Source organism: Scomber scombrus, chromosome 22 (assembly GCF_963691925.1).
Source record: "Scomber scombrus chromosome 22, fScoSco1.1, whole genome shotgun sequence".
In the NCBI taxonomy this organism is placed as follows: Eukaryota; Metazoa; Chordata; class Actinopteri; order Scombriformes; family Scombridae; genus Scomber; species Scomber scombrus.
In genome coordinates this window covers 6876943-6900549 of record NC_084991.1, presented here as the reverse complement: position 1 = coordinate 6900549, position 23607 = coordinate 6876943, and the positions used below count along the sequence as shown (strand labels likewise).

The 23607-nt window shown below is 38.4% G+C and overlaps 3 protein-coding genes across 3 annotated transcripts in view; 2 read left to right on the top strand and 1 right to left on the bottom strand.

Moving 5' to 3' along the window:
* cdk17 (cyclin dependent kinase 17) overlaps window positions 1-3974 on the bottom strand; it is a 39530-nt gene extending 35556 nt beyond the window's left edge. Inside the window, exon 1 of the mRNA XM_062443783.1 lies at window positions 3720-3974. The gene's annotated coding sequence lies outside the window, so the exon portion shown is untranslated. The remainder of the gene's footprint in view (window positions 1-3719) is intronic.
* Window positions 3975-6647: 2673 nt separating this feature from the next.
* Window positions 6648-12412, top strand: phyh (phytanoyl-CoA 2-hydroxylase). The gene is made up of 9 exons (XM_062443840.1): window positions 6648-6798; window positions 7953-8008; window positions 8504-8614; window positions 8877-9045; window positions 9843-9924; window positions 10058-10239; window positions 10348-10497; window positions 10663-10797; window positions 11538-12412. Exons 1-9 carry the CDS (start codon window positions 6733-6735, stop codon window positions 11589-11591), a joined length of 1005 nt encoding a protein of 334 aa, XP_062299824.1. The 5' UTR covers window positions 6648-6732; the 3' UTR covers window positions 11592-12412.
* A 4234-nt stretch (window positions 12413-16646) lies between these two features.
* On the top strand, window positions 16647-22987 carry ucmaa (upper zone of growth plate and cartilage matrix associated a). The gene is made up of 5 exons (XM_062443977.1): window positions 16647-16757; window positions 18101-18160; window positions 18253-18348; window positions 21059-21157; window positions 22426-22987. The coding sequence occupies exons 1-5, from the start codon at window positions 16700-16702 to the stop codon at window positions 22512-22514; spliced, it is 402 nt and encodes a 133-aa protein (XP_062299961.1). The 5' UTR covers window positions 16647-16699; the 3' UTR covers window positions 22515-22987.
* Window positions 22988-23607: the final 620 nt, after the last annotated feature.

Genomic DNA, 23607 nt, shown 5'->3' with positions numbered 1-23607 from the left:
CAATAGTGATATGTATTGGTATTAAATAATTCATCAATAGCAATAAAAAAACTGTTCGATAATTTCACTTCAATACATTAAAAGCAAACCGCCATTAAAGTGCACAACAAATACACATAATTTAATGCATGAATAAACCTTCACCTCTCTGGCTCGTAAACAGCCTATCATATCCCGTGATAATGTAGCATGTCATACTACAAATGACATGTAAATAGCCAATGGTTTAACAGGTGTGTTGTTCCCTTGCACTGTCAACATGTGACACAACATTAGAAACAACGTGCGGTGAGAAAAACGAGCGCAGACGTAGAGGAAACTGTTGAAAAGGACAGGTATGATCACCAATATGGCAGTTTTTTGGGTTTTAAATGATTTAATTCAAGCTGTTTTTTAAAAAGTCGGTCAAAAAATGATCAATAATTTGCGAAATCGAATGAAATGAAACACTTGATCATGATACGTTTTTAGATCTATTGTCTAGCTCTATAATACACTGACACACATACACAGATAGACAAACACCAAGCTACAAGACAGCCAACCTACAAGACCAAACATCACTTCTGACTCCCATACACATTCATAAAAGATGACCACACACACACACACACACAAAACAGTAGGCTGACAGAGGTGTTTGATGCAATATGACTAACATTTTTCGCTCTTTACAGCTACACAGAAGCTGTGTGTGCGTGTGTGTGTGAACCTCCTGCAAACAGAAATACGCACACACAGAAAGCGAGAATGAACTCACAGCACTCCACATTCTTTGCATAGCTCACATAACTTTTCTTATAAGAGAGTGTGTGTTTGTGTGTTTGACTATGTGTGTGTGTGTGTGTGTGTGTGTGTGTGTGTGTGTGTGTGTGTGTGTGTGTGTGTGTGCTCATGCTACATCCAGCCAACACTAATTGTATTCATTCTGAAGCCCCTAGAATTAGCCAGGCCCCAAAAAAACCTGGTAATTACTACTTCACCTACATGATGCCCACCCTGTGGCAGTCCACTGTTAGGAAGAAGTTTCCCCTGTCAGCCCCTCGGGAAGGGGATGGGGGGGGGGGGTGTCAGCACGCCCTTCTTTCAGATTGTTGTTGCATTCTGTTGTTTTATACATTGTCTGCACTTCCTCAGGTGAAACATTGTCAGGTGAGACAGAGCAACGCACATTTCTCATCCACACAGAAGAAAAGCAGAAACACATACACATACACACACACACACACACATAAAAATTGATATAAATACACAAACACACATTGGACTACATGATCACACAAACAAACACACACACACACACATTTATACACACCTCTCTGATCAATAAAACATTGCACAAGTCGGAGTTATATAAAACGAGAGAGAGAGAGAGGCAGCGATAGCGAGCTGCTGGCCTGGTTGTCAATAGCAACAGTGTTTTAGAGGCTGATCATCAGCAGGTGCAGTCAGCTTTGCTGCAAAGCATGGCGGGATGTCACCGTGCTGTGTGCCACACATGATGATACATCACCAACCTGAACGCAGCTCTGTTTCATATCACAGTTGAACACTTAGTTACATTCAGCTATAAGATGCTCACAATCCTGTACTCTTATCTACTGCATTTCACATGTGGCACTCAAGGGATTTATTATTGCACTTCTATAATGTTGGAGGATTCACAGTATATATTTTAATTTTAAAAAATTGTGAAAATCAAAGCAGCAGAGGCCAGCATCCTCACTTTTAGTCCCTAGTATCAGTTAAGTTTTTTTTTTTTTTTTAAATGAGGTAGCCTACACTTCGCACAATTCAACTTTACAGCATCTCCCTATTAGAGAGTCCACTCTAACCAGGTTGGCGTCTCAGACTGTGGAAAGCTCCTCCAGATCCACAGAAGACATTACACCACATTAAGTGTTTTTACAGGCTGATTCTGATGTGGAAAATTGGTGGAATTCCCCTTTAATAGGACACGGACATCCACTCAAACTGCATGCATCTTTCTAACAAGTCAATACTTGTTTCAGAGCAGTCACTGACACCCATGTGACGCTTTTGATTGTTCAAAGTGAAACCAATCAAAAGTCTGAAAGTTTGTAAAGAAGCTGTCTGAAAGTTTGTCTCTGATGTCACACACTCACACACACTTTGCTAGACGTGTCCTCATCAATAAGTCCCAGGGTAAAAAAAAAAAAAAAGTGATAAAAGGAAGTGTGTGTATGTGTGTGTGCACTAATGTTCCTGCTCTACACGACATAATGCGGAGACTGATCAATACGAGCACCGCTATACAGCCCCACAGACAGGGGGAGGGGGGCTATCAGGGTAATTACTTTGTCCTTAGGGGGTGTATCACTCTCAAAGCCTAGATCTGAATGTGGGTCAATGCACATACACACACACACACACACACACACATATATATATATATATATATATATATATATATATATATATATATATATATATACACACACACACGAGTTGTTCCCCATGAAGGACAGTGGAAGTAAATCCAGGTCAAAGAGGAAGTGCACAAGATAAAAAACATATTTGTGTCTGCTACATGGAGGTGATATAGAATCAGGATTTGCACTGTTATCTCATTTACACTGATTCATTTGAGACTTTTATCCAAGCAACACACACACAAAGTGGCATCCAAGCAGCAAACACCACTTTATTATGGAGATTGATACATAAAAAAGGATGGAGGGTGTGTACTTTTAAACCAGGTGTGGCTTCAGAGCATCTTAATACAACCTGCAAATATCATCCTCAGGCAATTAAATCACCGAAACACAAGCGTTCCTAACGAGGGGCATTCCAACAGGCCAAAAGGATGTCTCCATGCCGACGTGAGGAAATGTCTACAGCTGGTTCTCCCATTTCTCCCTGCATGACTTGAACACAGCACAAGCAGGACTAAAAGGCACCTCCATCAGCAGTAAAGCAGATGTTTATAGATTTCTATTGTGAGTCAGATTAGGAGGGAAAAGGAGGATGTTTTCTAAAGATGCAACAGCAGTTTTTGTTTTCTGGAAAGCATACATGTAATCATCATATTTTCACACTGAAAATATATGACTCGGCTGCTTTGATGTGACAGAAAAATGCATTTGATCAATAATACAATGCATGAAAATGAGAATGAATGGTTGCAGACAAACATGACTGATGTGATGGATATAAATAATGTTGCTATAATAAAGTAATATAAGGTTTAACAGTGTGTCTGTGGTGTTATATGTTTATGTAATTGTACGTTAATGATATTTTTAATATTTTTAAAATGTCAGTAGTCAGTACAGTTAAATTTGTTATGTTACTTTAATTATATTCCAGCATTTTTTCTCATTTTTCTACAATGTTTCTCTGTAATGTACCATTGGTTTCCTGTCACCGGGGGGAAAACCGACTGGCTGCCAATACATACATTATGTAAACAAACTAAAATATTTGCACCCTAAATAACGAAATAACAGGTTTTATGTGTAAAAGAGCAAACACAGCACTCATGGCCCTGAGGGGGGAAACGGGAGGCAGTTGTAAAATAAGAAATAAAGCGAGTATCTGCCAGCATTATTCTAACAGTTGGCGTTTCCTCTGTTGTCATTTCCACACACCGATGTACAGCCCCTCGTCCTTCGCGTCCGGACAAAATGTAACGTCACGGGGTCCATTATCGGACAGCCTATGCGTTCCTACACAAACTGACATAAGAGCAAATTTACCTGAAAATGGTGAATTCCGTCGTTTCAAGCCGACTCTCCGGCAGCTGCCAGGGCCCGGATAACCCTCCTCCGCTTTATCCGCACAGTGAAGTAGCCTTTTAAAAACACACTGCTCCGTCTGTGTTCGTTTTCCGACAGAGAAAGAAATATCCCCAGAAACACGCAGAGAGATGCGACGGGTGTGTGAGGAAGGAGGACAGCAGAGCGAACTACCCAAAAATGTCGTTTATGTGGCGGTGAAAGCAGTTTAAAGAGGCTGGGAGGAGGAGATCTGCTGTCGACACTAGAGACGGGAAACCAATATTTCTTTTCTAGGATGGCAACGTCATGACCCGCCCTACTCTGCCTCTGATTGGCGAAAACTCGTCACCTTCGTTGGTTGGATTGGTTAGTTTTAGAGATGGATTGGTGTTCTATCAATCGCTCTGGTTAGAGTTAAGGTAATAATATCAGGATTAGCCAATCAGAGACAGAATAGGGCGGATTTTGTCTTGGCCGTCCTAGGACAAGAAATGGCAGACGGGAGGGGTGCAATCCAAACTAGCTGACATCAAGCGCAGACACTTCGTGTTGCATTCAAAATAAAAGCACTTTTTCTCCGTTACAAATTTCAAAAGAAAAGTGTATTTCTATTGCTTCCGGTCACAATATTTAAAATAAAAGTAATTTAAAATAACTTATTTCATGATGTATAACTCCAGAAAGACGGACACACACATACAGATGCCTACATGCATTCTCAGAGTGGTGTTTTAAGCATATTTAAACATATGACATATTGGTTTGTTTTGATGTTGCTTATTTATCGTAATTATTATGGGAAGACTCAGATTTATATATAATCTGCTCAGGGGCTACAAAATAATATTAATATCTATGTATTTATCTCTGATGTGATAAATACATGATGAGTTTATAATTAGTTTAATTACCTGATTGGTGATTGGGATAGGACGTAGTAGACGTAGTGAAGTAGAGATTGGTGTTGTTAATACAATGAATAACCTACTGAGTGTATTGTATTATTGTTTTGATTAATGTTTTTGTATTGGGTTATTGTTATTTTTGTCATGTCAGTTCTACATGCTGGACCGCCTCCCCTGCATACACGGTATACACCAAGGCAGTGGTTCAAAAAGTCAGGTCTGGGATTTTTGGGGTGGTTCCAGGGGTTTCCCAGCAGAAAGAGAAATCATTTATTTTCACTATAATTCCATCCATAAGTAACACAATGACAGAATGTATGAATTTTTAAGGTCATGGCTTTCATTCACTTTTTGTAACAAAACATCTAAAAGCAAAAATGTTATCAGAAGGAGGACCCTGGGGGGGGTCAAGGATGTGAAATAGTTTGAGAACCACTGAACCAAAGGGACCACAATGGAAATAAGCCTCTGCAGTGCTCTATTGTGTTATCCTGACTTCTTTCCTCTTATGCATGCTCTCAATGCTCTGGGAGAGATTATGTTTTTAAAATGAAACTGTCAAATACAATCAATCAATGTCTAATTCAATATGAAAGTAAACTTAGTTCTGCTTTAATGCTAGGCGACTCAGCTTGACAAAGCTGAGAGGCACACAGGAAACACAGATGAATGAAACTGTGGTGTCCATGGTTACACAGCTCTGGTTTTCTTTCATATCACTACTCTGTAACTTTGTGACATTTTGACTTTGGAGCAGTTTATACATTGCAACACTGCAGCAAAGTTTAGAGTGCTACAGTCTTTTTACCTTATCCAGTAAGTTTTTAATCAAATATCGATATCTATGAAATACTGATAGTTATAGTTTTAATAGAGACAATTATGTATAACAAAAAATAGTGCACGTTTGTAAAAGTTCAAGCTGCTCTTTTAGGTTTCATTTTATTGTCCAGTTGTAGAGAAACCAAAATGTTTTAAATTATTCATGAAATCATTGAATGTCCTTTGATTTCATTGGAGTAAAACCTTAAACTTAGCATTAAAACCTATTTCACTGCCCGTGTAGTCATAAAATGTCAAGAATGTGCCATCAAGGTTGTTGCATTTCTCCGTAAGAAGTCCCACATGATCAACTGCTTCTCTACATATCCAGAGTAAATAGTGAAGGAAGCAAGTGTTTTCAGGAGGAGAGACATAAGTATGAACATTAAGTGGTGTGAAAAGTTAAAACAGCAACAGAGAAATGTACCTGCACAGGTGGCAGCCGCTTAGTTAATTATTGGTTCTGTGGCGCCACCTGCTGGATAAAAACTACAACAACAGATTGTTTGTAATACTAAACAAGAATATTATTGAACATTTATAATACAAATTATATGTGGATCTGGATAAATAATTGACTATTATTTAAGTAATCTAAATCAAAATAATTATAAAAATAAACTTTTATATCCCTGTTAGTATTTACAGTGTTCATTGCTCATAATAATATTGAGGGTAAAAGGTCAATTCACCTAAAACAGGAAAAGAAAAACAAACATATTTTTTCATTTAGGTCTGTATGCAGATATTTTTAATGTTATTTCAGCAGGTTTCTAACCTTAGCCAACGAAGGAAGTTGGTTGGAAATACATTAATTCTGCTCAAATAACTGAGTATAATAATACTAATAATAATGAATAACTTCTTCTTTTTTTCAGTTAACATAAGTATCTTTTTTCTAGAAACTGTCCCATTTACTTTGGGACTATGACCTTAGTGTCAGCTTTACTGTTTTTTGTTGGGACTATTTCCTCAGTAAAGATTACTAGGTTTTTATTATGATGTGGGTTACCTTCTAACCTACTTTATTATTCATGTCAAATGTGTTGCAGCTATTTAAATCATAACCTAGTTTTACATGATCTTTCTGCACAATAGAAGTGAATGAAACACGTGATAAGTATTTTTCAGATGCTGTACAGTCCAGACCTGTAAGAACCTGACAGTGATGGTGGGTGTGTGTTATTGTCATCACTCTACCCTTTGCCCCAGATACAAATACTTTTCAGCGTTTCATTGTCACCGGACTACTAACTGACTGGACAATGTCTCGGGCTGCGGAGAGACTCAGGCTGCTGATCAATCATCTTGATCGACCACCTGCTGTGATCGTATCCTTTTATTCAGCTATGATATGTTGGTAACAGCCCTGCCTGACAGGGCGGAACAGGCTGGTCCGCTGGCCGAGCGCTGCACACCGAGTGGCGGGCAGCTCACCTAGGCCAGACCGGGGTCCCGTGGTGGACAACAGGCCTCATGGAGGAAAAATGTAGGCGACTGTTAGCAATATTGTTTATTAATGCATTAGTTACACATTTCTTATTGCACTTACTTAAGTATGGAAACCGAGAACGACCCTGCTTGCACTTATGTTTATGTTATGTTTTATTATGTTTATAAGCGGTAATGTAGCGATAACTGCATTAAAATTATAATTAGCATGATAACAGCACTGATATATTCTGAATTATTTGTGACAGTTATGCGGCTCTAAATGTGTTTATTTACTATTTAGGGGAAAAGGCTGTTAAATAAATAATTTCCAAGCAAGCTGCAAGTCTGGTCTGCTTGTTTTTATGTCAAATGAAAGTTTGACAGAATGCGAATTTTAAATATATATTTGATTTTAACCAGTTAATTAAGTTGATTTGAACACTTTCTGTGTCAGCATTAAAGCAGGTATTACAAGGTTCAGCTGATGTTGAATCTACACTGACATGAACAAAGCTGCCTATCAGTAGTGGAAAGTAACTGAGTACAATTTCATGTATTACAAAGCATCAGTTTATAAGATGATCATATGTAAAATCTTGTGTAAAGTGTTTAAAGTGAATATATATCCGAAAGAATTAGACTGTTGAAATGTAGTAGAAAATGAAAATACTAATACTGTTTCAAAGGGGCTATAATGAGTACTTTTTATTTTGGGTACTTTGTCTTTCTAATACTTCTATACATTAACCTAAGTACATTGACATATGGAGTGGTTTTATAGTTGGGATGGGTTTGTTTTCCACTTTTACTTTAACAGACCACTGTAAAGTAGTGTTAAAGTTATACCATGCTGTAAATGGGCTTGTTAAGGCTACTTGTTGGATTTTGGATGAAACATGGAAGAGTAATGCATCTCACAGTTCAGATCTACTCATGGATGACGCCAAAACCTCAAGAGAGATGTGATCATATCATCAACATCTCATTCAGCATCTGTTTCTAAGACATGTTCTATCCCTGTCCCAAACCCTCCTTGACTACTTTCCTTCAGGGGGCCTCACCAACATCTGCCCAAACCTCCACCTACAGTCACCCACATAAACTGAGGTAAGAACAAACCCTGAAATTGAGTTGACTTTGTGATTCCAACACATGTTGCAGCCTCAACAGCAGCCTCAGTCTAAAGGTTCTCTTATGCAAAGCTATGCAATCAGTGTTTATCTTTCCTCTTTGACACAGTTTCGTCAGTACTGTCTCAGGTCAAGTCCCTTATTGCCCCACTTTCCTGCTCTTTATTGTATGTGTGTATCTGTGTGTTAGCAGCTGATGGTGCATTCAGTTTCATGAATTCAGAAGACAACAACAAAACCTTTAAGATTGTTTAAAAGAACCATTAAAGTCTCACATGTCATTCTTATTATCACCAGTAGAGGGTAGCGACTGTTTTTTTTTCTTACTCATCAAAATATCCAATATGACTTGAATTGCAACACTCACAAACACACCATCTATCAATCATTTCTTTTGTACAGCAGCTTTTCTTTCCTACTGAAGATCAAAGCAAATAAAATGTGGTGATACCGTTGTGTGTTTTCTTGGTAGATACACTTTTGATAACGACCTGCTGACCCCAGACCAGAGGCTCTTTTTCGAAATTAATGGCTTCGTTCTCATCAAGAATCTGGTGTCTGAGGAGGACGTCGACATGTTTAGGTGAGATTAGAAACTGACGACTGAGAATATGATTTTTCTTTTACCCCAACGTATACCCATTAAAGCACTGTTAATAACTGAGATCAGAAATTCCATATTACTACTTTTGTATCTTTGTATCAAAATGACTCTGGAGCCCTAAGTAAACCTAGGGCTCCAGTGAACTTTTGTAAAGTCCTGCAGATGGATTTGTAAAAATTGCTTTTACACAGAGTGTCTTACTGTTCTGAGATGCTGAATGTGATCCATGTACGTTCTTCAGGAAGGAGTTTGAACGGATCTGTCGCCGGGAGGTGAAGGTTCCCGGTCTGGTGGTGATGAGGGATGTGGCCATCTCGAAGTCAGAGTTTGTTCAAGATCAGAAGGCGGTCTCCAAACTGCAGGACTTCCAGGAGGATACTGAACTGTTCCGATACTGCACCTTACCAGAGGTACAACAAGACATACAAGTCACTTATTTCACTCTGCAGGCTTCAAACTTTTTATCCAAACTTTCTATCAATTAATTTTTTAAAGTCAGGATCATAAACATGGAGATGAATGACTTCCTATAAAGCTGTCCAAGCCACAGAAGTTTAATAATGACAATGTTTCAATCCTAAAGGAAACTACACCCATATTTATACATCATGCCCACCAGGTGTGGTTAACCATCCAAACTGCTCAGGCTGATAAACATCCCAAAACAATAAAATAAAATTCTATAAAGTACATAGAAAAAATCAATAGTACAAAAGATGATACATCAAAATATCAAACATACATCTAATATATAAACATTATATCAGATTCATCCTCCAAGTTCAAAAATATATTGTGTTAAGTTAGAAGGAAGAGAGATGAAAGAGGAAATCTTAAATTTCTCCCCAAAAAAGTTAGTTCAGAAAGTGACACAGCTGTTAGATTTATCAAATTTTGCATTTTTTTCTGTGTATGAGGGTCTAATACTCTTGATTCAGATCTCTACGTGACAGTCCGGAGAGTGAAATAGGGTATTAAATCACCGCCTCTTCTTTTAGATTTAAATAAATTGTAATTGTAGTTTTGAGTAAGTATGTAGGTGTTACCTTCTGTCATTGATGCTGTTTTCTGATAACTTTGAGCCTATGTGATGTGCATATAATTACTCTGCTTTAAATGAATGACCTATCCTAAGATTTATATCTGAAAAGCTGCTTAAGTTTGAAATGATTAAAGCCTGAACGCTGATCAACTGATTCTATGTCAGATCCTGAAGTATGTGGAGTGTTTCACCGGACCCAACATCATGGCCATGCACACCATGCTCATCAACAAACCTCCTGATGCAGGTATGAATCAATTACAAAGACGAGATAAATTCCCCACACGTGAAAAGATCAAAAACACACAAAAGTGTTTTTTTTACTTTTTTAAACCAGGTTCAGCTGTTATGAGATTTCTTGTGTTCTCGTGCTGTTGCAGGTAAGAAGACTTCCCGTCACCCGATGCACCAGGATCTGCATTACTTCCCGTTCCGACCAGCCGACCGGATCGTCTGCTCATGGACGGCGATGGAGAAAGTGAACAGACAGAACGGGTGCCTGGTCGTCCTGCCGGGAACACACACTGGCACGCTGAAGGAGCACGACTACCCTGAGTGGGAGGTACGAACACACACACACACACACACGAAAACCAACAGGAGACACGATTACACCTGCAATGAGTTATAGACACATGACAACTGCCTCAGCATTGTGTGTGTCCTTCAGGGAGGGGTGAACAAGATGTACCACGGAGTACGTGGCTACGACCCGCAGCATCCCAGAGTGCACCTGGAGATGGAGAAAGGCGACACTGTCTTCTTCCACCCGCTGCTGATCCACGGCTCCGGCATGAACCAGACGGAGGGCTTCCGCAAGGTACTACGTCACCCAGAATCCACCTGGTGTAGCTGCAAACTCAGAACGATTTTTATTATTAGTTACAAAAATCTGATCTTAAGTAGCTTCTGTGGTTAGAAGAACTCACCAGACTCACGTGTGTGTGTGTGTGTGTGTGTGTGTGTGTGTGTGTGTGTTTTCCAGGCCATCTCCTGCCACTACGCAGCAGGTGACTGTTATTACATCGACGTGAAGGGAACCACGCAGGAAAATATCGAAAAGGAGGTGAACGAGATCGCAACCAAGAAATACGATGTAGGCAACGAAATTACCTTCAAGGTGAGACATTTAATCACATGTCATTTACTGTTTTTAAACCTCCTCTATTACAGTTACAGCACTCTAATAACACAGCTGATGTGGAGAAGACTTGTTGTAGTTGTAGTTGCAAGCCTGGAGCCCAACTTAGCAGAAACACAGCAGCATGTGACTTCTGTGTTGATACATGCGATTATTATACATAGAACTGAAATCAAGCAAAGCGACACATGATGATGTCATCAGGGTTATTTTCTCAACTTAGGTTTTGACTTAAAATTTGTATGTCAAAGCCAGAATTACAAAGTGGTGGGGTTGCTGGATATGAAAGAAGAGAGCATTTAGGAGGCATGGAATCATTTGCTGTTGCATTGAAGCTGTTGCATTATGGGAAATGTAGTATGCAGTTTCTTCGGAGCTTGAACTCTACTTAAAGGATCCACATCACTCAAATCAGGACCATCTTGGCTTCTGCTGCTTCCATTTTGACCATTCCTGTTTAAAATGTGTGTCTGGCAGGTTTATGAACTTAACTGCTGGAATACCCATTTAATGCAAATTGAATGGAAAGGACTAAAATAAATGTGCAATTGATAGAACTTACTTACTGAAAGGCTGCCATTGGCTCCACATGTCAGCCAACTGACTGCTGGGAAAGCTTTGGGAAATAAAGTAGGATTAAAAGTTAAATTAAATGATCAGTTTTAATGTTTGGTTACAGACAATGGTGAACTGACCCTTTAACTCTGCTTCCCCTGCAGGATACCTGGGCTTTCCGAGGTCGCCTGGTGCAAGGAGAGAGGATTTCAATGTGAGGGCTAGACATACGTACTTAAAGACCTTTACATCACCGCTAATCCCTGAGATGAAATGAGAGCAGGTTGATTTAGTGACTGGGTACGACGCAACAGGGCATTTACATCAGCATAGAAAACTTTTCAGGCTTCTTTTAATTAAAGCTGAGTACAGAAAAAAAGCTATTGTCATCTAATTGTTTGTATCCTATAATGCCTAATTGTCTTTCATAGTGGAAGAATGTAATCTCTAGATGACTCACATGCCTTTTACACATATACTATTTTCACACATTGGGAGCTGTCTGTCTGTGGTAGCATGTATCACGGAGAAGGACAGTAGAGATGAGAAAGTAACAGTGTGTTATAAATATAATACAGAGCATGTTGTTCTCACATTACCTCCTGCTACTTGCTTTACAGCATTTTACAACACAGAATGCAGTTATAATAACATCTAACCTTGATGAAAAGGGATATCAACTGCACAGATAGACAGGCTTTAAAAAAGATTATTTGTGGTACGTTGATTTAAAAAAAAGAAAAAGAAAGTATCTTTATACAGTGAAAGAGAGAGTTAGAGTGGATGGAGAGATTGAATGAAAGTGGTATTTAATATGGAATTTATTTGGATTAACTGCAGCACTTAATTTTAAAACACTAACAGAGGCCTTAAATGCATACTGCCTTATGACTGTATCAAAATGTTTATTTTCTTGCGTCTGTTGATATGATTTGTGGATATGATGTGTTGGATGATGATGAGTGAATGGATGCTGTTTTTGTTTATGCAGATTTTTTTCTGATAAAAATTGAATAGCAATAAACTCAGAAATGACTTCTGTAATAATGAGTTTTGTTTTTCATTTCCTTTCAACCCTCAGACACAGAAACAAACACACCTGTCACATGACCTATAATATAATGATCACCTAACATGTGATAACTGTCAGTGATGTTACTAGTCATGGCAAGAAAGCTCACTACATAGTTAAGAGCCAGTAATAAGTAATGAACTGGTCTACATGAGAGTGAGGTAGTGTTCAGAAACAGCATCTTCATCATCAGTTTATGGGTGTATTTACTTACTGCTGACTTTATCTAAAGTTCACTTTCTATGTCAAAGTGCTAATAATGCTATGTGAATGGGTACAATTATGTAATCAGAGGGAACAACCCCAAAACAGGAGGAATTATGGGTAGAAAGATCATCTTGGAAAGCTGAACAAAAATGTTGTCACGGCAGATAACAATGTTAGAGTCTGATTTGTTTTCTCGCTAACAGGATGGCAGGAAACAGACTAATATCAGTCATGTGATTTCTGCTTCAACCATAATTAGCCTCAAATTGGGCAAAATCAAGCTGAACAAACATATGAAATGAAACTTGGAAGTTGTTAGTTCCTCAGTCTTGGCCAGCTGAATTTGCCTTCCACACATGGCACAGTATTTTACAGTGGCTTTGGCTCCGTTTCCACAATTTTTTCAATGTGCAGAACTATCACGCCAAGAGCCAAACCATCTCTTGAAAATACTGTATAATAGCTTATAAACAGAGTGCAAACACTGAGTCACATGCTCAGTCCTGACGATACAAACACCTGATATTGGCACAACTTTTGAGTACTTCACATGTGTTTTGTAAGCATTTCTCCATATTTTAACATTTCCCTGGTGAACAGTAGCAATTTTATGACTTCTTATTTCATCACTACTGGAATACATGTTGAATGTAGAAATGTGGAACTAAAAAAGTACATTTTGAACTTTCATTTTGACAAAAATTTCAAAATGTACTGAGAAACAGTCACAACAGTACAATACAATACTGTAAATTCTTCATAGTATTACTTAGCTTACTGTATTTTAGATGATTAAACTGACAAGTAAATGGAATATCTAAAGTTTGGTGTTTCAAATATGGACTGCTGCATAAATTGCAATTCTGCTCCCATACTAATTTGTACAATCTTGAAGAATGGTCACTGCAGACTGGTTTAATTAGAATAGATTCCTGCTTGATGGCTTTATATATAATGATCGTTTTATTTTAAAATGCAAAAATCATTGTAATGCTCTAATAAACCTCTGTGATGTATAACATAAAAAATACAATACAGTATATCAGTATAGCATTTTGTATTCGTTATTATTATATAATCATTATTATTATTACTGAACCAAAAAATTGTAAGATACTGGTTAAATCATTCACACCTCATATTGTATTTTCCTCACACTGACTGACATTCTAACAGTGACACTAACATGTTGGTTTCAGAGGGTACAATCTGTTTTCAGATGGAGGTCCGGCTATTTCCTGGCTCCCCTCACTGGAACCTTCCAAAAAAACACTTACCCCAGCAGTGTGTATGTGGGTGTATTGAAACAGCATCTTTGTTCAAATCCGGAGGGAAGCTCGGCTCTGCAGAAATGCAGGAGGTTCATTCACATGCAGCAGAGGCTTTGTCACTAGAGATGAAGGTGGTAAACCACTGCTCATCTCTTGAAGTGCACACCTAAAGTATATACACTCATGCACATAGAAACATATGATACATACACTTATTGCATGTGCACACACTGCTCAAATGCAAAGACACAATTAAAAACTGACCACAAGAAGTTTTTTTAAGTAGCAGAAACAGACAAAAAGACACTTATGCACACACAGCAAATACTTTCTCTCTCTCTCTCTCTCTCTCTCGCTCTCACACACACACACACACACACACATACACACACACACACACACACACACACACACACACACACACACACACACATCTAACTGCAGGCTCATTCACTTCTAAATGTTTCCCAGACTGCAGATCCGCTGTCCCTTTTCTGAGTCGTCACTCTGCCCAGTTTCCTTCAGAGGCAGAGAAAACACATTTCACATTTCACTACCTCACATATAAATGACAATCCAGCATCAACTGATGTACTTCGAATCTCTCAGTTCGGTCGAAGCTCGTCACATATAGTTCAGCAGCTTGCAGCATGCTGTAGAATTAAACACAGGTTAGTGGGATAAAGTATGTATGCTATAAACCCTGAGATCATTCATCCTTGTAACGGTAATGAATGGGTCCAGTACAGGGACAAGATGTTCAAACCTGCACACATTATGCCTGCAAGGGGAAATATATGCCATTCAGTAAATAAAGACAAGTAACAATGAACAATACAGTGTGTTATAAAGCCAATGAAAGGTATCCCCTTGTTAAATTCTGTGTTATGTAATAGGGTTTGGGGTTGGGAGTATTTTCCAACATCTTCACAATGTAAATGAAGTTAAAAAAGTTTGGAGAGAAGGGTTTTTTATTTCTTGTTTGTCTTTTCAGGAGATTTAGATTTGGTTTTGAGTCTTCAAACTATAACCTGACCTACTTACCTCACTTTGTACCAGCTCAAGCTACATGAGCTTTGGCCAGCAAACTCAATTGTGCCCATTACACAAAGAAAACATTCAAAACAGTGTGCTTCTCTACAAACATAACCCTAACTGCTAGTGTGGTCACTTAATATCTTGCAGTCACCAAAGCAGCAGACCAACCTGTTTCCTCAGGTAATGTTTTATCCTGACTTCCCCTTTCACTCTCTCAGAGTTAGAAATAGAGGCACAAAGTCTTCATTGCTGACAATGCTTTCTTGTGGCAGACAAAATCTTAACTCTGTAAATTTCTGAAGGCTTAGGAAAAAAAAGTTGTTTATACTGTAATTCCATCAAATTTCTGAATGTTTAAAGCTGATCAAATCTGATCTGATCTTTTATATTAATAATGGGTAAGATGATTAGGTATAATGTGCAAAGAGTCGCTCTTAGTGATGAAGCCAGAGAAAATGATCACCTGACTCTGCAGTTCTCCTCAGTCTGTCCTCCCGAGAAAACAGTACGTGTTGTACATTCAGTCGCCAACAACCTGTAGTTACATTTGAGTGACAAACACCAGACACCATCTAGCAGTCATAGTAATTAGGACCTGCAGCAGTGACGGCGAGTCAGGACAGTTTTATATAAAGATTATTATGGAGTTTACATTTGCCACAATGACAAAGGTTGCTTAACTTAAAGGCCACCCCCCACTTTCCTTTATACGCACACACACATTGACACACACAATGGTCCCACTGCTGAGGCTCAGGCTGACCTTAAGTGATCATTTTAACCTATACCAAAAAGCCATCCAGTGGGTTCAAACCTAGAACCCTATTGCTGATAAAGGCAGCATATTAGAAAAGAAGTCATGGTTCAATCGACCAATATGGTATTTTAATTATGGCAAGCTTTATAGCGTCTTTAAGCGAATTCTTTGTTTTTTGGGCCTGAAACTTTTGTTGTGGTTCACTTTCACAGCTCTCATAAACTTTCACTACCTGTCCAACACTAGCCAGTGGCAGATTTAGCAACTACCTGGAAAACAGGCATATTTGGCAGCTAAATAGCCAAATATTTCCTTTGGCAGTTAGTGCAGTCCAAAAAGAATTTAAAAGGAGAGTAAATATTATACTAATATTTGTGAGGTGGCAAGAAACATGATTTCAGGTAAGTGCTAAAATCCTGTAGAGGTTCACGGGGGAGATGGAGCCAACCATCGGGTGACATTGGGTGAAAGGCCAATAGTTCAAATGGTTAGGTCTGTCCTGTGGGTTCATCCATAGACTTACGTTTATATGTCTTCATCATTGTGACAAAAGATACTTTAAGCTAGCAGTAAGTGCAACAACAAGGCCTTATGTCAAGGTACTTATTAAAACACTGTTCTGGCATCAAGTCACATGATTTCTGGCTATCATAGTTTGAGTCTTTTTTTAACTTGGTACCATTTGAGGCCGCCCACATGGAAGTACACAGTGATTGATCGATTTTTGACTGTCCTCTACCTTTATTTCTACCTTTATTTCACCTCACACCATCACTCCACCTCCTCACTTTCTTCTTCTTTTCCCCTCGGGCCATAGAAATTCCAGCAGCTCTCTCTTTACTGAGACTTTGCCTCTTTTCTCCTCCCTCTTTGCCATTTCCACCTTCCTCCCTTCCCTCCCTCATCTTACTCTCGTCTCTCGGTTCAGTTGAGGTAGGTGTGCAGTTTAGTCCACTAGAGTTCTTGCTTTTCTCTCTCAAGATGTCCTGGACTCAAGTCGTCGTGTTCTCTTTGCTCACCACCCTCCTCATCCTCACCAGTGAGTACCTTGCTTGGGTGTGGAGGAAGGGGAAAGGCACCGGGGGGTATTTCTAGATACAACCTTAAATGACATGAATATACAGAAGATTGAATAGGTTTGAGGGTTCTAAGCACTGATATGTGTTGTCATCTTTGATATTGGGAAGAATATTTTATAAATCTGGTGGTATTTTGCTGCCTATTGACCTTAAACCTTTTTCTTAATTGTCATAATTGAGTTAATTGTAATTTCCTCATTTATTTTCAAATGTCAATTTATTAATATAGCACTAATTTTAAGGGCTGATTAAGGTTAGTGTGAATCAAATTTTAAAAGTTGGTGTTTTCCAATACAAATGTTTGTTGCACCACATGTACAACCAAGTTGACAGTCATACTTGTAAGAAGTTTAAGGTACATTTTCTGGGATATATCAGGGAAAGTAAGGAAAGTAGGTACGGTATGTTTGCTGCAAATTCGTCAAGTAGTCACAGGCTCGGTTTTCATTACGAGATACAAGTCTGGTGTACATCTGCTGAGAATCCACTTATATATATGTAACCATGTTTCTGTTTCGGGTGTGGCATAGATAGTGGTGATAATGACCAATACCAATCTAAATTGGCAAACCACAGTGGGTAAAGTGATATTTAGTATCTGGCTTTACAAAGCTACACATCCTGTGATTCTTAGTCATTTTGAAAAATTATGGCTGTGGCTGTAGTAATCCTGTTTTAATCTTTAATTTGTTTTTCCATTACCACACCCAGAATGTGGAACAGTTTGCCCCTTTCTATCAGATCCTCCCCATCTATTACCACTTTTAAATCCCAGCTAGCCTTTGTACAGTTGTGTTCGATCTTTCTTCATTATTTCAATTTTAATTGACCATTTTAATTTTGTCTTTTAAAGTTATTGATATATTTTTTTTATTTTTTTATTTTTAATTGTATTTTAAATTTTTCTTTAATGCACTTTGGTCAACACTTTTTTAAATGTTCTATAAATAAATTTGACATCAAGAATTTGTAAAGTGAAAATAATGGCCTTCAAAACCTTCCGTATATTTGACACAACATAGGTCCCTTTATATGGGAATCAATCTCTGTAGTTTCATCTATCATGTCTTGTTTCTTTTTTTTTTTTTTTTTTTACTTTTGTTTCTTTTGTCTCATAGCCAATACATCATTTCTACATTTGAGTATTTAGCACTATCTTTTAAAGGATTGTAAGTCCTGGATATCTTGTGATGAAGTTTGGGGTCAATTCTTTAGTTCTTTAGATATCTTCCTTAAGGGCTGAAGAGAGAAAAGCAAACCTTGCAGTAAACACAATAAATCTAATTTCTCCTTTTATTCTCAGTTTCCACCGTGGTAGAAAGTGCATCAGTACGGGACGACTCAAAAGCAACTGATTCTAAAGGTGATACCTGTCTAACACTTTTAACTAGTTCACATAACTTTTGCTTCACATGTCCTCCGTATATAACCTCCATCTTCTGACGTGACCTTTAGGGGCAGCAAGGCATGTGTTCATGCCTGAGTCAGACGCCTCTAACTTCTTCAAACGCCGCAGTCGGCGCTCACCCCAATACTTTGCAGAGCTCCAAGGTAAGCTGTCCAACATTTGTCTAACATTTAACCATACGCATTTAAATGCAGAGATAATCTTTGGATAGAGGGGTTGCCTGTCATCTCTGATGGTAGAAAACAAGCAGGAGCATGAGTGAGGAGGTTGGTTTGTGGTTTGGAGATGTGGTTTTTTTATTTATATTTGGTGTTACGTAAGCTTGATTCACTCAAACTGTGCCAAATCATTTATGTGGCCACATTGTGGGCAGAGATAAATATGTCGGGCTTGGCCACCTGTAGAGCTTGTGTATGTTTGTTAAAGTCAATGTTTGGTTTACTGGTTTGTAGTCGGATTCTGAGGATGATATGGTTTGAGGTTTTGACTGCAAGCTTTGAAGGTTTAACAGAGAAAAAGAGACAGAGAAGACAGAAAACTGAAGCAGGTGTTGATCTATAGAACAGCCCTTAAGTGCGAGTCTGAGAGACACACACTCAAGAGCTGGAGGCTGCAGAAGGAGTCACAGGGTAGTATGGAGCAGGCTCTCCCTCTCTGTTTCTCGGTACAATAAGCTCATTCTTTCACTGCCAGCATCAGTGCGACACACAATGCCAAAAACACCTCAAACCAAATGAACAAACCCTAAAATGCAACGTTTTCAGGACAATCCAGCAAACATTCAGGTTATCATCACAAAATAGTTCTTCAGTAACTAAACACAGGATTCATGCTGACACGGAAGCATGAAATGGCTTGCTAACAACTGCAATTTGCATTGTTTCACCAAAGCACGTCATTGTTAATTCACCTGTTTTCTGTCGGAAAGTGCTGGAAAACCTACCAGAGACGTTGTTGCGTGACGTCAAGAGACAGGCTGTGGGTCATTTCACCTTGCCACCCATCAGAACACCAAATGGGGCCTGAGGTCCGGAACAAACAGGTCCACATTCTTGGAAAAAAATAAAACACTTAGAAGAAGGTTGATCATGTCCCTTGACAGCCTGTTTTCGTGAGAACCTTGACTTTGATTTGTTTTTGCAAGTAAAGTGATGCAAAGGAAGTGGAGGTCGGAATACGAGGCTCAGGGGCTCCATTATCATAATTATAGCCTCAGTCTGCACTCTCAAACTCCAACTGTAGCTCATTTGGGGTTGATAGAACCGTTTTAATACTATTAAGCAAAACAGCACTCCTCTTTGTAATACAAATTTCAAACAGACACACAAATCAGGTACATGGAATATCCCCAACAGATGTTGAATGATTACATAACCCATTGCGAGTTCAGCGCTGTTGTCTTAGCCATGGTTGTCTTTTTCCAGACTTCTGATGAATTTCCCTTTGTATCTCTTTTAACTTAGGTCAAGGAAGGGTGGTAGAGAAAGGAAAAAAGGATGTAATTCTTTACACACTCCAGAAACAAGAGTAGTATGTTAACAATTTAGAATAGGCTAATGAGAAAATTAACTTATTTGGACCTATTTCAGATTCTGTGCCTGAGAGCACTTTTAAAAAAACTTTTAACACTGCATTAGCTTAGTGCCATAGCGGATGAATACATAGAGTATATGAGGGGTTCAGGTCATTGGTTCAAAACTAAAAATATAATCATTATAAGAGCTAACCCTCTAAAGTGGAAGTTGGTTTGATCAATTGGGCGTTCAACCATTCCTTTTACTTTGCATGCAGACATTAAAAAAAATCAGCATTAGCAATGAGAAAAATAGCAAAAAAAAAGTTGTTGAAAAACTATATTTTTGGGCTTATATCACCTCGTGTGCAGATGACACAGTTATATTTTAGATTAAAATTATGCTTTGTGCAGCTTTAACAACCAATTAAAAAAATCAGAGAAAATTTGGAAGAAACTGGGACCCGTTTACAGGGAAGTATTTCACCTGTGAAGTTTTCATGTGAGGGCGCATGAATTAAAGTTACGACGTGAGCCACATATTCTACAGCTCAGCTCTGAATAATTGGCCCATTTGGAAGGAAACTACATTTGCAGAGCAGATGCAGGTCCGCGTGTTTACATAAATGCTGTGATGTAATTCCCACAGCTTTTTGTTGTTACACGAGAGACTTAAAGAAAAACACAGACTGAACAGTAATGTCTAAAGTATACAGTGGCTGCCCTGTGCCTGCCTGGGTGGGGATGTTTGGTTTTGTACAGTGAGGGAGCAAGAGGGAGGTGAAGGTGTTACCACATATTTTCTAATAATTTACAGTAAGTGGTATGGGTTACCCTCATGTATTTGTTTTAACACCTACTATACCCTAATGTTAATCTAATTGTGTATTTATGAGGTACTTATGGAACCTTGATTGTAATTATCAACGTTTTATTTAAATCATTTATCAAATGTTGTGGTACATTTTGTCCCATAGTACTAAGATATAGTTTTAAAGTAAGATCTAATGGTTCCAAATCTGCCATCAGATGTTACATTATTGAAAATCCTATTGATGAAGTTTTTGATATCTAATTCAAATTTACATACCAATAATTTGCTACAATTTAACAGATTGAGTTATACTATATTTCAATCATCTAGAGAAAAAGTAGTCAAATTTGCATTGGTGACATTTACATTTTCATGCATGAAAAGTAAGAGGAAAGGATGGTTTAAGAGTTTTTGGAAAGAACAGAAGTAGCTTCTTCTGTAAGTGAGTTTACTATCACGAGAGCGTTTAAGCAGACAAAACGATTGGCTTACACTTCAGCTCTCCTTACTCTATTTCTGTCCACAGCTGAGCAGAGGGTGAGGATGTCAAACAATGAGCGGAGGAGGGAGTACAATGAGGAGCAAAGGAACGAGTTCGAGAACTACGTTGAGGAGGAGCGTGATGGTATGACCCCCTCCAGTCAAAAATGTGTTTTTCTTCTTGTCAACTGACAATTTGAGCTTCAGTGTGAGGAACGATCTCTGTGGCAAGCGAGCTTTCCTTAAATGAATATGGATATATAAGGAGGAAAGTTTGAGTTTAACATGTGTAACTATGAGGATGATTTGTGACATCGCAACTACTTTGAAGCCAATCGAAGTCCAACATGCAACTTGAAGAATGGACCTTACACTGAAATGGGAGATATCAGTACTAGGCATATTTACTATTCACAAGGTGGCAGAGATGCAAAACACAAATTAGTTCCAACTTCAGTGAAATAATAGAAAGATAGTCCTCCATCAATCATCATTCCCAGAGAGCTGAAAATACATACAACAATAAGTGTTTCTCTATATCAATCCTCAGTCACTGAATGAAACAAATACTTTGTATTGGCACCTTTGTATTATGTCATGTTGTTTTCTTGTGCGGGCTAACCTGTGTTAATCCTTACAGAAAACACATTCAGGGAACACAGAGTTTTAGTTTTGGATCTTAGATTAACTTCTCGACACACACGTGCAACTAGGCCACAGCAGAGTGCCTGAGACTCCACACCAATTCAAAGTGTCCATTTGTGGCTGAACCCAAGCTGACAATCATCCCTGCGGTCGTCTGTCCAGTGTGATATAGCTGCAGTAACAACAGTTTCTAAACTAAGAACTGCTTATCATAAATATGTGACTGGGTTTTTATATGTTGGATTCACAGTGTGTTGTGTGGTTTGGGTCAACCAAAACCTTTTCTTTTTTTTTCAGAAACTGGCAGATTGGTCAATTTAAATCAGAATATAAAATCTAGAAACATATATTTTTCATATGTCCCTGTATTTAATGGTCGCCTTCTTTCTGTCAGGAGAAAAAGGCAACAAACAAACAAGAGATATTAAGATTGGATGTAACTGCTAGCACGGAGGCTCGGCAGCCATTTTTTGTCAATTAGCTAGTTCACTGACACACCTGTAGATGGTTCCACCAAGAGGGAGATATTTAAAGAAAGTCTTATCTCTTCTGACATGGAATTACATTAATGTGACTGAAATGTAATAATGGTCAGTCAATATGACGCTTGTACACGACAAAGCGTTGCTAACGCTACAACGTACACTTAGCTAAATGCTAACACACTAACAATATTACCCAAAATATGTACAGATAATTTATCGAGAATTGGTTGTTTATGGATTCAGTTACATTTTATATTTTATTATTATTTTTTTTAATCCACAGAGCAACATGAAAGATCGAGGGAGGTGAACGAGCAGTATCGAGAGTATAACTACGACGGTCTCTATCCTCGCCAACAATGGTTCCACTGAGCGTGTTGAGGGACGGGGCTAACGTTACGGCGCCTCTCAAATTAGCAGAACATTGACACTGCAATCACCTTTCCTCTGTGCAAAAGGGGATTTTTGTTAGCCTTTGTTAGCAGCAAGTGCTAAAAGTTATCTGTATTTTTCCTATCCTTTTTAACCCACAAAATGTTTTCTTCTATTTCAATCTTTTATGAAATGATATAACAATATGTCTCCATGTTCAAATGTAAAGTGTATTCAAATGCAGTTTTTGTACTGTATCTTCATGATAAATGGAGGCTATATGTTTAGCATGCTTGTTTCTACCGCCTTTTACATGTACATACAAGTTATATGTTAATGTTAGCCTGAGGCATTAGCCGCAATAAGTCTTTTACATCAGAATTTAATTGTTTTTGGCAGACAGGAGTTGTAGCTTCATTCTGTACAAAGAAACTGACTTTGTGTCTTTAATTCAAAATGTCAAATAAAGATGGATTTCCTGATTCCAAGGCCACTGATGTGTGTCTGGTATTTGGAGTATTTAAAAGGGAGGGAGGCGGTGTGGAATAAAAGAGAAGATGAGGTGAGCTGCAGAAGTCATCAGGCTGAAATGAATTCCACATTCCAGAGTGGAAATATTAGACTCAAACTGGGCAAAGGAGAAAGAGGGTCGAGAGAGTGGGGGAGAAGAAAGCAGAAACTGGATAAGGAGCAAAAATTAAACCCTACAAAATGAAGTGGCACGGTGCTCTGTACTTTCTAATCACACAGCTTTAGATCCAAAAGCCTTATTTTATCTCTATACTGTGATTCTACTTCAGATTTTTTTCTATTCGTTGCCATATGTGGACTGGCTCAGAGACTTGAGCAAGAGCCACCTGGCCACAACAGTCACCACACCAACACATGGAGTGCGTTAAAGAGGATGTTTGTCCTGACACTGGAGACTGGTTCAATTCCCTTCAACTAAATTCCCTTCTGTTAGAAAAATATAAACAGTAATGACCTTCTAACAAGCCATAATATACCCATAATTGTTATACAGTCATAAATCATCTGTAAGGTTCTACTAGAATTTTTTTACTTTGGTGGTACAACAGCAACCTGTCTCCAC

Bases quoted from the DNA above. Each gene is read 5' to 3' on its own strand.
- phyh (XM_062443840.1), top strand. From the start codon at position 6,733: ATGTCTCGGGCTGCGGAGAGACTCAGGCTGCTGATCAATCATCTTGAT. The intron at 8,009-8,503 runs GTAAGAACAAAC...TTTTCTTGGTAG, and splicing joins AGTCACCCACATAAACTGAG to ATACACTTTTGATAACGACC. The intron at 10,798-11,537 runs GTGAGACATTTA...CTTCCCCTGCAG, and splicing joins GCAACGAAATTACCTTCAAG to GATACCTGGGCTTTCCGAGG.
- ucmaa (XM_062443977.1), top strand. From the start codon at position 16,700: ATGTCCTGGACTCAAGTCGTCGTGTTCTCTTTGCTCACCACCCTCCTC. The intron at 16,758-18,100 runs GTGAGTACCTTG...TTTTATTCTCAG, and splicing joins CACCCTCCTCATCCTCACCA to TTTCCACCGTGGTAGAAAGT. The intron at 18,161-18,252 runs GTGATACCTGTC...CGTGACCTTTAG, and splicing joins AAAAGCAACTGATTCTAAAG to GGGCAGCAAGGCATGTGTTC.